We start from the raw sequence: 16,999 nt of genomic DNA, 5'->3' as shown, positions 1-16,999 counted from the left end.
AGAGCTATTACTGCATGGCCTAAGCTTGCGCGACTGTGCGACACTATGTGCGCAAGTGCCTCAATTGTCAACGTCGAAAAACACCCCTGTCAAGCCAGCTGGACCTTTACATCCCGACAAGTGCCAAGAGTCACGTTTGAGCAAATTCGCATGAACCCTCTCGGTCCTTCTTTAACTTCAGCTTCGGGAAACCGTTCGATTATCGTCGCCACTGATTACCTCACACGCTACGAAATTACAGGCTGCGAAATTTTTCGTGGAACACATTGTCCTGAGGCATGGCGCTCCAGCAATGATTATCACGGTTAGAGGCACTGCTTTCTTTGACGTCTGTTTTACGGCCGCGAAGTGTCGACAGTGTTGGAAGCAATGCTGCCCTATGATAGCCGCCACCCCGATGTTGGCGCCGAGGAATTCAGGCTTCGCGCAGAAGAAGCTCGACAACTTGCGAGAGTGCGCGTCCTGATCCAACAAAGCCGTGACGCCCGACGTTGCAACCACCGCCAGAGCCTGATGACGTTCGACCCGGACGATAAAGTGTGGGTGTGGACCCCTCTTCTATGCCGCGGTCTTTCAGAAAAACTGATGAAGCAGTATTGCGGCCCCTACAGAGTTCTCCTTCAGCTAAGCGACGTAATTTAAGAAGTTTTTCCGGATGAGGTTTCCCAGACTACTCGCTCTCAGCAGAGAGCAGAGATTGTTCATGCCGTGCGGATGAAGCCTTATTTTTAACGACACATTTAGTGGCTAAGTGCCGGGCATTTCTCAATCTTGTGTTTCTTCCCCTCTTTTTCCATATTTTCTTGTTAAAGCACCGGGCCGATGCTTTTTCTGACAGGTAGGGTAATGCCGCGTCTTCAACAATAGCCGCTCAGCGGCTGTTGGCCACGCAGCTCGTGCGCCACGCTGTACGCTTCTGAAGAAGAAGGAACTGACGTTCCATCTTGACCGTCTCGGTGGGCTGTCGCATCTTCTAGGTGTTGTTGTTCCTCTGCCGTCTAGACGCGAACTACCAGCACCAACTGCTACGTGACAATATCATAATTGCCCTCTCGCCAGCGCCTGCCTTGGCCATGCTCTTATTGCGCAAATATTTTTTCCAGCCTCTAAAAAAGGATTACGCGGGAGAAGCTGAGCCTCAGCGAACGAACAAAGTCCACTCCGCAGTCCCTCCGTTTCTTCTGACGCAGACTCCGGCGCCATTGAAGCGGAATGTAAGTTTGGGTACCCAGTCCTGTGCACCATGCACACGGTAATGTTAAATTTTTGAATGTATCTTTTTTCTCCACCTGAGTCTAGCAGTGTCTCTTTTCCTCTCCGTTCCGTGTCGACCCGAGCAGTATGTGGAGTCGTCGCTGCCTTCGTAATGTGTTCTTGACCTGCATGTGTGATGGCAATAATTTCAGGACGATCGGAGTAAAATAAAGATTGTGAGAAAAACAAGGCTTCGACACTCACCCAATAAGAAAGATTAATCGTTCTTGCCAGGTCCTTTAGGCAAACACATCAGCAGCTATAACTATGTAATCTCTATTGTCTACTTCGATAGCCTAAGGTATGTTAGCGTCATCTTTCGGTTGTCGCCAACGTAACTCAGTTTTTCAAAACATTTCGGCAAAAAATGCTGCTGCTTCCACGACTCGTGCCCTTAAAGGGGTACAGACACACAATGCCTAACGCGAATAAACAGCAATATTTCTTTCAACGGTGTAAAAAGTTTCAATCGCAAGCATTGAGTGGAACACAATGTAATTTTGAACCGAGGAGCATCTCGGCATTACCGCCCTCATCGAGTGACGTCAAAGTGCCGTTGTCTTCATTGTTCTGACGTCACCGAACCCAGTGGTTGTTCACAAAGACAACCAGTACTACCTGTCGACGCCGACGTAATCAGAAATGCAGTGCAGGTTGGCAGGTCAACTATGACGTCAAGGTGCAATTCCTTGCCGGCGGCGACTGCGACTGAAGCAGATGGTACAGAATCGCATGCATTTAATTATTCGAGCTTTGTGTTTTAATTATGGTGTTTTGGAGTTTTAATTGATTTTAATTGCTGTTTTAATTGTTTTGGTGTTTTAATTGAGCTTGGTGTTTTAATTGGTGTTTAATTATTCGAGCTTGGAGCATTGGTGTTTTGATTTCCTTTCATGGTCAGTGTGTCCGCTGGCCTCTTTCAAGGCAGACAAACGGACACCAAACAAATTTGTGTCAGTAGCTCTTCAACATTACAATTTTTTTCCGAGAACTTTCACGTCCTCGGCATAAATATGGGCGTAAAGTGAAAAGGAATAAACATAAATTATGCTAAAATTTTAGAAGTTTCTAGATGTTTTGTCCTAGATGTTTTGTCCAGCAGACTTAAATACAACCGCCAGGACAATATGAAAAGATGGCATAGACAAATAGATAAAAGGCAATTGAAGAACGCTGCAGTCGTTTGCAGTGCAGAAAGCCTAATCATAGGCAGGCTTCGAGCCTTCTTAAAGTACTAGGGTTCGTACCTCTGCTACTGCGCAAACGTATCCTGTGCTCCTCAATATCGACCGAGTTTGAAAAGCTTTCCTAAGATAAGGACGTTAGACCGATCAGCACTGATCCCCGTATTGCCGATGACCCGCCGACAGCGAACTTGAACTGTCGTTGCTTTCTTGTTGAATAAATTGCTACATTTAATATGCAAGATAAATGACGCAGTAGGCGTTCAGTGTGCTTCCCGAGCATTCATAGAAAGAGGAGGAGGTAGTTCCATACTGCAATTTCTCATCCGCTTTAAGCATGAGTATACGCTGGGAGCAAACACAGCGCTCTCTAGTGTGACCCGTTTCTCACTGCGCCACTGTATCGCCTCATGCGATATGTTGAGTCTATCCAATAAATCGGATGTTGCTCGGTTAGAGCTTTCGTCGAGTCCTTTGTAAGAAATCAAAGCCTGCACATTGTATTTCTTTAATTCCCGAATCCGGGGCCTCGGCATAATGGCTTATCGAACGATTTGGGAATACAGGCGGTAATCACTCCGCGGCAAATTTTCTTGGTACTGAAGGGAAAGTTTAGTGCACGAAGCCTATGCAAATTGCCACTCGTCCAAGCAGTTCAAACCTCACGGTGTGGTCTGGTCTTTTTGTTGTCACTTGTGCTGGAGAGTTTGAAGAAATTTGAGACGGGGAAAGTATTACAGTAACAAGTGACGTATACTCTAAGCAAATTTGAAGCGGCATATTCCCGAGACATATTAGACAACAAGGCAACTTGAGCGCCGACCCTGCCACGGATCGAATTCACCGCAGAGCTAGAGGCTGCCTGCCGCAGGCAAATGGAACTTGGAGTTATATCTGCGATATCCAAGTTGCCTTTTATAGTTACGAACTTATAGATCATGTAATGACTCTCAACAGAAAACAATTCAAATGGAGGAGCATAATTAAAGGCAGAACAGCACCACGAATTGCTGTATTGATCAGTCGCACGTCATTCGCGTCGCTCAGTCCGCCGTCTAACAGAAAAGCAGTCGGATGATACTTTCACCACTCTGCATACTAAACTGAACCCAAATTTGTCACACTTCGGGTTTCACAAAGATCCTAGGTGCAAAAGTACCACCACTTCTTTCTTAAGAGGGGATGTCGCAATTAAAACTGTTATTCCTGTTTATGCACGAAAGGCTACGTAATTTACCTTAAATATGTCACGTGTTATGCAGAGTTCAGAACTGCGTTTTAAATTTAAGCTAGCTATTAATGATATAGTGGTGAAGCCGTTGTGCCTAAAATCCACCGTCGTCGACGTCGTCGTCGGCGTTGAGAGTGATAAATAGGGTGGCCCAGGTAGCCACCACCGGAGAAGCAACTTTGGTGGGTTACCTAGGTCAGGTCACCTTGTGGCATCATCACAACCTGCCCACCGGATTGTGAGCAAACTAACCATTCTGGCATGTCGCAGGTGAATATAAGGCTGATCGCGAGTGGTTGCTCGGGAACGGCAATTTGGGCAGCACAAAACCCAGTTGTGCCAGCACCTGTCATCGAAGGGCAGTGGGGCATCCCTTAACCGCTGCATCACTGCACTAGAAGGACTCCCGGGGACATATAAATGTGAATTTGACAATGACCAATTCTCTATACTTGGGCATTAACTCATTAGCCCTATCGCGTAATACCCTCAAGGCAGTGCTGAAGTTTCCCTTCCAATTATTACAGTTGTTAATAAACTGCAAGTAGCAGGTTCATTACATTCATACCCGCGGCATTAACTAAATAAAGAGGAAGTGCACAATTTCTCTATATATTTATGTCAGCCTATTCTAAAACCCTGGCCTGTACAAAGAAAACATTTAGTTCGTTTTTATCATGCCCAGTAGATGCGAAAATAAAATTCGAGCATGCATATTTGCGCAAAAACGTCACACACAAATATTTTTCTAAACATATTGCTCGTATAAGCAAAAACTTCGAGAGCCATAATGCACTCCTCCACATCCAGGATTAAATGGTAGGAAAAAGAATTGTTCAACACCTATTTTTTATTAAATGCTAATGGAATTAGAGACAGCAATCGTATAAAATGTACAAGGTGACAAAATCAACCTGAAAGTATATCATCTCATTTGCCTCAGCAGTCACCTTGCTTGCTTCTTTTCTCAGTCACAAAACTGTGGTATTAAAACCAGCAAGACTTCCGGTTTCTCATCTTCAGATTCGCACTAAGATCATGGTGATCCGTAATTGAAAGCCGAAGAATCAGCTACGCATCGCGAACATTAAAAATCGCGATTCGCTGACAGTTTTCGAGGATAAAACAACGTGATGTTCTAAATTTCTGATTCATATTAAGGAATAAACTTTTTCACGACACTTATCAGAAAACGAAAAAATTGACACATCGAAACTTTTTACCAAAATGGCATTTTTATCTCCCGCGTCCGTAATATAATTCCTTAATATAATCCTTAATATTAATATATGACGAACTGGAATGGACAAGACATTCTAAGCAGACGTATGAGCATCAGGTGCGTTCTATTTAAAACGTTGTAATGCATGCAGTAATTTATACACAGCTCTCGGATGGTTACTGATTGCTTTCATGGAGACGTGCAAACTGTTAGTGGCACTGAACTCCACGTGCTTGTAGTTCGAAAGCGCTGACTGATGTCCTTTTGTGCCGACGGTGTTAATGCTATAACCTCAGCGGGGTCAGTGCTCCGAGTCTGCGTTCAGCATTGCTATAGAAGCTGCTATCAAAGACGGCAAAGTGCCAACGGAAAGATAAGACTGTTGGCCTGGAATATTGTGATGACCTCACGACTAAACTGACTGACATGTTGTCTACAGCTGCGCTAACGGCAGCAGCACTCCAGCTTAAAAGCTCTGCATCGCACATTGGTCGCTGTGATGGCCTCCACTGAGGTAAGTTTTTGTGGAATGTGCTACATTTTTATGGACATTCAGAATGAGTCAAATTCCCGACAATCTTCAATGGCTTTCATGCTGATGTACCCCACTTTTACACGACGGTTTAGGGCGATGGCTTCGCATACCCTGTCGCAGAAAATAGCATTATCACGCCGAGTGCTGCTATAAACACATCCGCCGTTAGCATCTTAAGCAAAAATGTTCAAGTTACTACTAATAATTCATCGGTGTGTGCGGAAGACGAATAACAACGTGCGAACCTCACTCTGGCATAAGCGTTATGTATTTACGAAGCCAGTCAGCGCCCGCTTTTTGTGCTCCTCAACGATTATGGTGAATTGGCACCAAGAAACCAGACTCGAGACTTTGCGCCCTCCTTTAGAGAGAAAATCCGACGAAAATTCATCAAAGAAAATATAAATTTAATTACTAGCTGTCCCAAGAAGCAATATGGGCAGTTATTAACATGACACCAAAGAACAATAACAGCATGCAAGCCAAAGTTGAGAACAACATAGAAAGATCAGAGTTTGAACTGTAATTTTCATTGTAATGAAGACTTTCTAGCCGGGTGAATGGTATTCGAAATGAAATAAACATGCAAACAGCGCATGAGAGTTCGGACGAAATTACCACATTCTTGAATTGCAAGAAAAAATATTCGAAGCGCCTTTACCGAAACTTCCCCTTTTATTGTTATTTATGATTCCCAGCATATCGCTTTTGCTCACAATCGGAATTAATTCGATAAATTTTCCAATCTTCGAAGGACTGGCATGTCCCCGTACGTGCAACTAACCCTTCCTCTGGTTTATGATTTATAAGGGTTTAATGTCTTAAAGCGACTCAGGCTATGACGGGCGCGGTAGTGAAGGGCTCCAGAAATCTCGACCACCCTGGGTTCATTAACATTCACTGACATGGCACAGTACGCTGGCCTCTAGAATTTCGCCTCCCCTGTAATTAGGCTGCAGCGGCCGGGATCGAACCTGCGTCTTTCGGGCTGGTTATGGCAGCCGAGTGGCATAACCACTGGATTGCCATGGCGGCCAACTGTTTCCCTGTGGTCACTGCTAGTGAAAAACTCTAAAGCCCGTGTCACACTGCGAAAACACAATAGTGACATCAACCACACATATTTGTAAGCGAGCTGTCAACAAGTCGCCTAACCAAGTCGTCCCACACCTTCTTGTCAGACTGCATGGACGCCAGAGTAAGGAGACAGGTTGCTTCAGTGTAGCCTCAGTATGACAGGTTTAGGGAACCAGAACAATAAGGGGCACATGAAAACAATAGGCGGGCACATGAAAACTGGAAGGCTGCCGTGGCCACCGTCGGCTGGCGGATGCGGCCGCCGTGGAGAAGCACGTTTCCTACGATCCCCGTCAAATTCTTTTGAGCAAGCGTGCACTTCTGACGTACGCAGCTGTGTAGGGAGCCAAAAGGAATGCCTTGTGCCTAGTGTAGGGAGTGTCTCGGCCACGATCTCCAAAAGTTTCTAGACGAGGTTGTGCGCGAGAACCACCCATGCAGATGCCGGCAGACGAGTGTGCCAGTTACTCGCGTGAACATGCCGCCGTAGTTCTCTTGCCGACGGGAGAGTGACCTGATCGCGATTATTGAAGAGCAGCACTTTCTATGGTATATAACAGGCCCAAACTATCAACGGCGATATCTGAAGGAATTTTTGTTTCAAGAGATCACAAGTTGGTACCGATTTTACAGGTGAGCGCCAGTTACCTGCCCTGCTATTTTTGAACTTGGAATGAACAAGGAAGCAGTGCTGCATTTTTTTCTCTTTTAGGTAGCAATCAGAATAATTTTAATGGTTTCCCATTTCATTCGAAGAATGTTGTGTAGAGTTACACTTTTTTTTAGCATTCTGACAGGGTGGAAAAAACTCGATAAATCTGCCGAGATTGTGGCGTGACCTGCAGTGACCTGCATGGCTGATAAGGCATTGTGGAGCAGCAGCGTAAAATACGAAATGCCTAGAAGCAGACATAGGACACAGAAAGGAGAAGTGTGTAGCCCGTTTTAATTCTCTCGCATCAAGTTTCCCGAGCGCCTTGCTGAGGTGCCCTTCAAAGCCAGTCTATCATCCAGCGCGGTTTCTCTGCGGTGGCGGCTCGTCGTCCGAGTCAGAATCGACGGCGCAGTATAGCCGCGAGGCTGCTCCTCACAAGCCGCGCGCGGTCATAGTTCGTCCGATATTCTCCAAAAACTGGCAGTAGCTACGGGAGCGCAAGGTGTCTCCAGTTTCGGCGTGTGTGCACACGCAGCAATTGCGCACGGAGGAGAGCACGCAAGCAAGAGCAGAGAAGCGCCGGGGAACGCGACGGAAGTGGTTTTTCTGGTGTGGCAGAGAGTTTCTGAATAAGTGGCGCATATGTGGTCGACACGTGCTCGCGGGCGACAGCGACACATTTCGCCATTGTTCGTGCTGACGCGGTGTGACAGAATCGCCAACCCGACAAAACCACTGTTTTGTCGGACGGATTGGCCGATTGTTTCTGCAGTGTGACTCGGCCTTAATAGCGGATTATCAATGCCTTGCAAGGCCATGTGTTGTTTAATTTTTAAAGGGAGAGGGTGAAAACCATGTTTGCTAAAAAGCGCTACTCTCCCAGAAACATTTTCTTCGGCTTCTTGCAGCTGGTTTCGGTACGCCTAGGCAATGCTGAATAAATGTTATTGACTCATGGAATGTGTTGTCGATCGCTCAACTTGCTACCTTCTGCGTGAAGCCCGTATTGCCCATTCACCATTTTGGGAATCAGCATGAAAACCTAGCTTGATACCTGCCATGAGAACGAGGATTTTTTATTAATTGATATTTCCTGCACACATGGATGGTTTGACGAGTTGTATTTTCTTTCTTCACTCTCCAATTGGGCCCGAGACTATTTTTTGGCTTTTATTAGAGTGTAAGAAGCAGGCGAAACAGCCGGCTTCTTGGTAGCTCTTTGCTGTGCAAAATATAGAGGGCCCTAGCAGGCCATTTTTTATACATGTAATTGGTTTATGGCTTACATGGTTCGACATCGCAACGCAACTAAGGCTATGAGGACGCCGTAGTAGGTTGTCCCGATAATTTCATCCATATGGGATTTGTTTTTACATACACTGACATCGCACAGTGTACTGGCCTCTAGCAGTTCGCATCCCTCGAAATGCGGCAGGCGCCTTCAAGACCAAACCCTCGTCTTTTCGTTCAAGAGCTGAGCACCATAAACGCTGAGTAACCACTGCGGTTTAAATATGTAACTGTGCTTAGGTTGTCGGACGGAATAAGGTGTCCCACGGCTCACTTTTGGTAGTAGAGAAAAGCGCGTGAAGCAGTTTTATTGCAAGGGCTAGACATAAATTTCAGAACGGTAGACCTCGTATTGCTGGTGCTGACGGTAAAACTACAAAGTTGTACAGGCAGGCATAAAGTGAGCATGTTTTGAAGCTAGAGAAGCACAAAGCAAATAGCAGTTCGGAGAAAGGCTTAAAAATATGGAGGAACGATGGTGAGCAGCTGTAGTTACTGTGGCGTAACAATAATCTCCTAGCTTGGTTCTTCCATGCCTCTACGCTTATGTGGAATATATGCATTCTTGTTCTTTTTAGCCTTTACCCAATTTTATAGGGCATTACTCTCTCGGATAAGCCCTATCCGAATATCTCATGTTATTAGCCCATTTTCGCTTGAGCCAATCAAGCCAATAGTTTATAGGCTGCAGTTCTGCAGAAAAACCGATGGTGTCGTCGTCGTCGGCGTTGTCAGCGAAATATGTCCTGAAAAGCAACCTAGGTTGTCCACGTAGGTCACGTGAGCTTGTGGCAACGTCACAGCCTGTCCATCAGATTGTGAGCAAACTGACCACCGTGGCAGGTGATAGTTACATTGATGATTAATCGCGAGAGGTTGCGCGGAAAGAGCACGAGCCAATCTAACACAGGTAATTTGCCCAACATTGGAAATATACTGTTTTACTCTGGTCCTTTCCTGGAGCGGTCTTTGCCAGTACATTTACAATATTGTGCCAGCTATCTTTACTGCTTGGGAAACTCTACCCGTGGGAGTACCTACCACAGCAGGGCAACGGCACATCGCCTAACCACTGCACCTCTACGCTAGGAGTGGTATCAGCAGTCCAAATAACTTAATAAAGTAGACAATGACCAGTCTGTAAGGCCATTAAACCATTAAAGCTGTCGCGTCACATCACGCCCTTAAAGCGGAGCTTAAGTGTCGTCTCCAATTTTTTCTGACATCTCTTTCGGCATCTTCTTGCCAGCTGTTCCTAGGTCGACCATTGTACCTGCTCTACCGACATCATTCCATCGTCTTCTTTGGGATGCATTCATCGTCAGTCCTGACTACATAACCAAGCTATCACAGCCTTCTTCCTTGAATTTTTCGTTCAATATTATCTCTTGCATCGACCGTACCTTGTATATATGCAACCGTATGGCATTGTATAACTGGCCTTCATCTTTCTTTATCATTCCACACGTTCTTGTGCTTCTTGTAACCTTTTGCACGCTACACCCCGCATAGCAAGAATAAACAAGCCTCGAAGAGATTCAGGACGGTCCCCACGCTTAAATTTCAGGTGTGCGCAGCAGTGCAATAATTTAGTTGTCACTGACCACTGCGCTACAACCTTCCGCTAAGCGCTTTCTGTGAGCTTCAGGGATGATACCTATGCAGCGGAACGAAAAAAAACTCAGCATTTAAAAAGCGAGTACAAATCTGCCTACCTCTGGAGTCCGCAATACATGCACTGAGTATAAAGTGATTGCTACAGTTTAATGTATTTGGATCCCCTTGAATAAAAAATCATTTCGTTTTTTTTTTCAGAAGAAAAGCCTCTCTGAAACAGACAGCATCAGCGTTACAGCACCACGGCGACCATACCGCAGAATCATTGATGGCGTACCGAGGTGTGCTTGGCTGGACCCGGACATCTACCGCGAAAACCTGAGGTTCCAAGTCGGAAATGGTGATGTTGTGCAGTGCACGTACCCCAAGAGCGGCTCGCACTGGGGGCAGTACCTCATGCAGTTGATTCTCAAAGGGGGAGAACCGATAAGAACGTACGATGAATTCACTAGTGGCACACACTCGTTCGAGTACATGAGGCACAATGACTGGACCCCCACGTTACCGCTGAGGTTGTTTTTCACTCATCTGCCGCTCTGTTTGGATACCATGAGCGTAGAGGCCAAATACATTTATGTGGCTCGAAACCCGTGGGACGTCTGCGTCTCATTATACCACATGATGACTGATGTGAGCGTCTATAGGTTTCAAGATGACACCTTCGAGGACTTGCTCGATGGCTTCCTGGAAAACGACTTGGGTTACGGCAGCCACTTCGAGCACGTAGCGTCTGGTTATGCGCTCAAAGACCAGCCGAACGTGCTATTCCTGACCTACGAAGAAATCAAGTGGGACACTCGGGGAACAGTGTTGCGGCTGGCACGCTTTCTTGGTGAGCGCTATAGCAGTGCCCTGGAGGAGAACAAGGAAGTGTTACAGAAGATAGTCGAATGGTCGAAACCTGAAAACATGCGGAAGATTGTTATTATGGATTTTGAGAAGAGCAGCTCCGCCGATTGGGAAAACATGTTCAAAAGAAACGAACTCTCGTGCGCGCGAGGGTATCAAGGTGACAAACTCAAGTATCCCTTAGTAAGGCAAGGGAAAGTTGGAGGCTGGAAGGAACACTTCACTCCGAATCAGCTTCTTCGTTTGGAGCGGAGGATACAAGAAGAAAGAGAAAAGGCGTCGTTTATGCATCTGTGGAGTGACGTCAGGCAGCAAGCGATTGCTTTGTCCAAAGGGACCTCGCAGTAGCAAGCTTTCGATTAAATCTAGTTATTACCACTTGGATTACGCATGACATTTTGAGACGGCTAAATGGCTCAAACCATTCAAGCACCTCTTTTCGCTTCGAATAAATTTTTGTCTGATACATTATATAGCCAAACCTTACGAAAGCCAAAGTGAATGACCAGAGGGCAGCTTTTAGGAGCATCTGCGAATAGCATCTAAAATGTCAAATAGATTGAAAAGTTAAGATCCAAACTCCTAGAGGATAATATAGATAGCCATGGCATCCTGGGATAATTTCCTTCCAATTATTCTCACAACGCTGTGAATTTGTAAAACCAAAAGATTCATATTGATATTGATGAAAAATATTGTACACATTAATATGGCGGAGGCTTAATTTTACTGTATTCTCAGTGCCTACAATGTCACCTTTACTGTGAAATTTAAGGAATACCAGTTTGCCTGTAACAGATACATTAGTGTTAGGTACAGCCCCCACGAAAAGCACTATAAGTTAGCTGTTTACGCATTTTTGTTCGAACCGCTTTAAACAGATAAAACAAGAGGCAACGTAACATTTAATAGCATGTTGCACCACTTCACGCACTTTTACATGCGTTCTCAAATACCCTTAGGGTCAGTGGGGGTAGCGGTCTCGGTCAGAAAGGAGATGCCCTCGACTCAGCGTGGCAGGCTCAGCCAGAGATTAGCTAGCAAGTTACAAGGTGTTTGGTCATTTGGTGCCAAGCTTTCGCCGGTCAAAAGCCAGAGATTGGGTCGGAGCCAAAGGTTCCCAAGCCAAACAAACTTTATACAGCAATGATACAATACAGAGGATTTAATGATCACTCGTACGAGCACATAAAAAGTGAGTAAAAGGGTGCCGTTCACCCTCAGCACAGCCAGAAGGTGGCAGATCCTCAAGGCCCTCACGGACCCGAGCCATCGTTTGAAGACATTTTTTGCGGCCGCCGCATAAAGACCGCAGCGTCCGCACCCAGTTTCCTTGAAAGAGATCGCGAATGAGACCCGAGCAAAAACAAATCCGAAGGCAGCAAGTCGATACAGAGGCTGGTGCACCAATACGAAGGCACGGAAGAACAACTACCCGAAGAGGTCCGGATCAAGTGCTACGGCAAAGATCAGGTCGAAAGCTACCGAGAAGAATACCGTGGCGAGGAGAACACGGCCATGGACCGACCCATCACGAGAGAGGAGGTCGTCGAGGCGATAAGACCGGCCACGAAGAACACGGCGGCGGGGGCGGACAAGATCCGGAACTCGCTAACAAGGAACCTCAGTGACGAGGCGATAGATCAGCTTACGACCTACCTCAACAAGCTCTGGCAAGAGGGAAGAGTGCCGGCGGAGTGGAAACACGCCGTCGTCGTGATGATTCCGAAGCCAGGCAAGCTGATTCGTGCCTGGGCAAGCTGTACGAGAAAGTGATCACGAAGAGAATCCAGTCGCACCTGGAAAACGAACAATGGTACCCAGACAGCATGTACGGGTTCAGAGCCAACCTCTCTACGCAAGACGTGCTGCTCCAACTCAAGGAGGAAGTGCTCGAGGCGATGCCGAAGGCGGGCGAAAACGCCGTCATGGCCCTCGACATAAAGGGGGCTTTCGACAACGTAAGCCACGCGGCCATCATGGAAGGCATTCTTGGAGATGGGGCTTCTATCCCACCGCTGCCACCAGTTGTTGGCGAAGATGGGTCGGTTCGGGGTCGTTGCTAGCTCGCTGATGCTGCTGCTCGCTTGACGGAACCGTGGTCAAGCTTCGACACCCGTTCCCACCACCACCAGAGGACAGGAGTGCCGCCAAGTCAAAGAGTTAAGTGATGGGAGGAAGATTACAAGAGGGTTTATTTACATCTTTTTACAATATGGTTAGAGACTGAAGTGAGGCTCCAAAAGAGGCTCTATGGGAGGCTAAGAGAGGCTTGAAGTGAGCTCAAAATGAGGCGAAGTGAGCTGCTCTGCCGCATTCGTTCTCGACATTTATACTGTTCGCCTTCCCTAAATTCCCTAGGTTGAGGACGCCCACGCCGGGGTGGGAGGGGCCCAGATCACAAACAACACAAACTTGTGCGCACAAACACACCACTGCACTTAGGGCCACGCCCCCGTCACATGTGGAGTCTGAGGGAAAGAAGGTCGTCGTCGAGGTAGCGTCGACTGTGGCAGGTGATGGCCTTCGGCCAGCCGAAGGTTTCTGCGGGTCACCGACATCTGCTCATAATCAAAGACACCCGCCGCTCGAGGCCGGAACAAAGAGGTCACGAAAAGGCCAGAAAGTGGTTCCTCGTGCTTGGGTCGGAGATGATGCCCGCCAGCTTGTCGCGGTGCTTGGCACAACAAAGAGCAGCCTGAGACGAGGCCCTTTGTTCCCTGGCACGGTCACGGCAAATGGGGAAGATAACGTTCGTCTCCCCGAGGCGACGGCGGCGTTCTACACGTGCAGGCACTTTGTGAAGGGAGTCTGGTTTTGGTCCTGCACTCCAACCGTGCAAACTCCGTAATTGAAGCCAGCTGTCACCTGGGTCCTCTCAGTGCGTGCGGTCCTTGGCGGCAGGCCCGAAGGTAATCACACTCTGCTCGCAGCCATACACAGTAGAAGCAGGCGTGCTGGCGGCCACCCGGCGAGACTTGTTGACGTCGATCTTAATAGCTCCTCCGCGGCCCGGAAAATCTCGAATGGCCAGCGTTCCCCACCGCTGGGCATGAAGAGATGGGCTCGCGTCCACGTTGATATCTTGGCTTGCAACATCATCTCCCAAGGCAAACCCAAAACACCAAACCACCAACAAAGGAAAGCACAGATGGGACGTTCCAAACAACAAAGCACCGCTCCACGCGCAAGCGTTCGGAATTCACTCAAGACCCACCAGGCTTCCTTTTAGTACCAAACAAAATCCTGTTTCAGAATAATGACCCCTCAATTTTGCCCGAATTTAGGGTCAAAGCGAGCGTCCGCGTCACATCTGAGGTCGCCAAAGACAGACCGGCACGTTGTACGACAAGCGGTGGTGTGTCAAAGCCTACAAATTTTGAATAGAAACTCCATTCCTTATCAATCAAGCTCTGATCCCCAATACCACACGAATATCGAAAGTCTGCTTAAAATTTGGCCCACGCTCAGTTTAATCCTCTGGCTCTTCTCAAAGAGCCTTGATCGCTCGAGACTGAGAATCAACTGCTCCAGTTAAACTCACAAAAATGCGACTGCTCATCAAAATCGGTACTCCTTCCAGTACTGGCGCAATACTTCTCTTATACTCATGGTGTCAGGCACCATAACCTATACACAAGCTGCTACAGCTGTTCTCCACAAAATTCTGCACCTTCACTTCATTCGGTTAATCTCCGAATACCGCAATCGGATAACTAACCACGCGCCAGGAAACACGAGCACGCAAATGAGCACAAATACACACACTTTCTTTGCCTTCGCAAGGCATTAGCTACACTGCCGTTAATGTAGCAACAACTGCCAGGTATCTCAAGTCTAACACGTCCGAGTCTACTGAAACCTGTGCCAACCTTCAAACACAGCAAAACTTGAATGCTCTGAACGGTTCCAACTATGCAAACAGCACATGGTCTACTCAGGAATCTTCGCTCGGTAGCATGGCAAATTGAACTCTCATTTCTGACTCAGACTTTAATCTTTCTCAATTTTAAGAGAAAACACAGTAACTTCCGATCAGTCTAGCTCAAAACAAAGTAGCCTTTCCGTTTTTGATTTCGCACACACAAAAAAAGTAACAAAAAACACAGCTACTTCGAATGGCTATGCGGAGTTGAAAGCTGACTCACCTCCGCCGCGTTGAAGTGATTAGCCCTTCAGACGCGCCCGCTGGGGTCGCGCTTTGACTGATGACACTGTAGTCATTTCGTTACAAAAGGCCTCTGAAAAAAACCATCTACGACTCCTTCTGTCGTCTCCGCGCCCCCTCGACACGCTCAGAAAGCCTTGGTAGGGCATGCAAAGTCGAGAACCGGCTCTTGGCGACGCACAGCGACCAGCGCGAGAAGCTGTTCTTTGTTCTCGCCCCCAGCACGAAGCTCGGCTACCTTTTCGCCCTGCGCGCTTCCCGGAATCCAGTGCCGAAAGTGAAGGACGCATCCTTTTTTTCAACTGCGCGCGGTGAACATGCCTGCGTGCTGGGTCTCTGTTTCTCAATCCCTGTGCTCGCATGCGCTGACGGTCGCGCAACCTAGCGCTTCCCGGTCTCTCGGGCCGCTTTGCCTTTTCCCTTTCCGCCTTCTTGTCAGGTACGGGTTGTCTGGGCTTTCCCGCAGGCCGATGCCCTTTGAAAAACCCCCCTCCTGCTCTGCTTGGAAGATGCGGTCTTCCCTTTCTGTTACTGCGGTCAGGTTTACAACAATCCACGCGTGTCGCCTGACCAGTAACTTTAGCCGCAAGCTTGCGAGCTCTAATGCGGGAAGGCTTCTCTTTCCCTTCTGCCGCGTTTTCATCTGTGCTAACACTAGCACCTGTCCGCACACGTGAATTTAGGGCCTGACATTTCATCCGTTTCCTTTTTGTCCTCGCCCTCTTCCTTTTTCGCTTTGGACTTTCCGCGTGCACCGCATGAGCCAAGACTGTTTCCTCCAGCCCTTGACATGCATCGTGTGATCCTTCCTTAGTCACAAAATCGACCTCTTTGCCTTCGCAACAGATGGTCATCTCCACAGAGCTGACAGACGGACCTTCAGCTGCCCCGGAAATGAGCAGTTCGCTCCCCTGAAGGTAGTCTTCTGCAGCTGGCTTATCGCTCTCAGTGCTTTCCTCCGAAACGCACTGCTCTTTTCGAATCGGGCTCTCTTCCTTTGTCTCAGCCTGGCTTTCAATACTGCGTTTTAACTCAACAGCAGCCTCGCACTCTTGATACGCCAGCTTCGCCGAGATATCCACAACACTGGCTTGGTCACTCACGCTCTGAGTGGTTTCCTCTGAAACGCACTGCTCATATAGAATCGGGCTCTCGTCCTTTTTCTCAGCATGTCGTTCAATACTGCATTTTAACCCAACAGCAGCTCCATACTCTTTATTCGCCAGCTTCGCCGAGGTAGCCACAACATTGGCTTGTTCACTGACGACGCAGTGACGCTTTAACTCACAGTTGCCACGATTCTCATTTCCTAAAGGGCTCCCCTTTGTTTCCCTTTTGAAACCTCTACCTTTGGGGAAATTATCCCTTTCACACCCGTGCCGGTTAATCGCCTGTACAGGCCCCTTTCTAGCGTCCTCGCGTTTAACTAAATCGGCCACGGTTCCTACTCTCACTGCACAGCCTCTCTTCGGAGCTCTCTCTTTTCTAAACCGCGGGTGCCGGTTAGACTCCGTTTCTTGGCCCTTAATCGCAGGTTTGCGACTATCTGACTGGGCAACGGTCTCGCTAGCTAGCCTCGGAGGTCTCTCTTGGCTCGGCTTTGTCCGACGCCATCCATGCCCTCTCCACACGTTTTCTGAACGAGATCTAGCGGAGTTACTCCTAGCTAACTCTGAAGCTGTCTCTGTAGCCTCTCTACTTTGGCAGTGCTCTGTCTTGTACCATCCATGCCGATTGTGCGCCCTTTCACAATCCACTCTTACGGCGTCACGTCTCTCCAGCTCGGCGAGGGACCGGAACGTTAAGGGCTCTGTCTGAACGGAGATAGCGTCACTCATTGCTACTTCGCTCCCATTAAGACCACTGAACCTTGCGAGCCGCCTTTTCTCAGCTTCGAGTTTAAGCTCCTTTAGCTCC

General features: G+C 47.7%; 1 protein-coding gene across 1 annotated transcript; it reads left to right on the top strand.

Moving 5' to 3' along the window:
• Positions 1–513: 513 nt before the first annotated feature.
• On the top strand, positions 514–11,304 carry LOC149361589 (amine sulfotransferase-like). Its single transcript, XM_089568115.1, has 3 exons — positions 514–543; positions 1,104–1,214; positions 10,264–11,304. The coding sequence occupies exons 1-3, from the start codon at positions 514–516 to the stop codon at positions 11,260–11,262; spliced, it is 1,140 nt and encodes a 379-aa protein (XP_089424241.1). The 3' UTR covers positions 11,263–11,304.
• Positions 11,305–16,999: the final 5,695 nt, after the last annotated feature.

This window comes from Amblyomma mixtum, chromosome 2 (assembly GCF_055824585.1).
Source record: "Amblyomma mixtum isolate Tamu chromosome 2, ASM5582458v1, whole genome shotgun sequence".
In the NCBI taxonomy this organism is placed as follows: Eukaryota; Metazoa; Arthropoda; class Arachnida; order Ixodida; family Ixodidae; genus Amblyomma; species Amblyomma mixtum.
The sequence above is the reverse complement of the archived record's forward strand: the minus strand, read 5'-3'. Positions and strand labels throughout refer to the sequence as shown.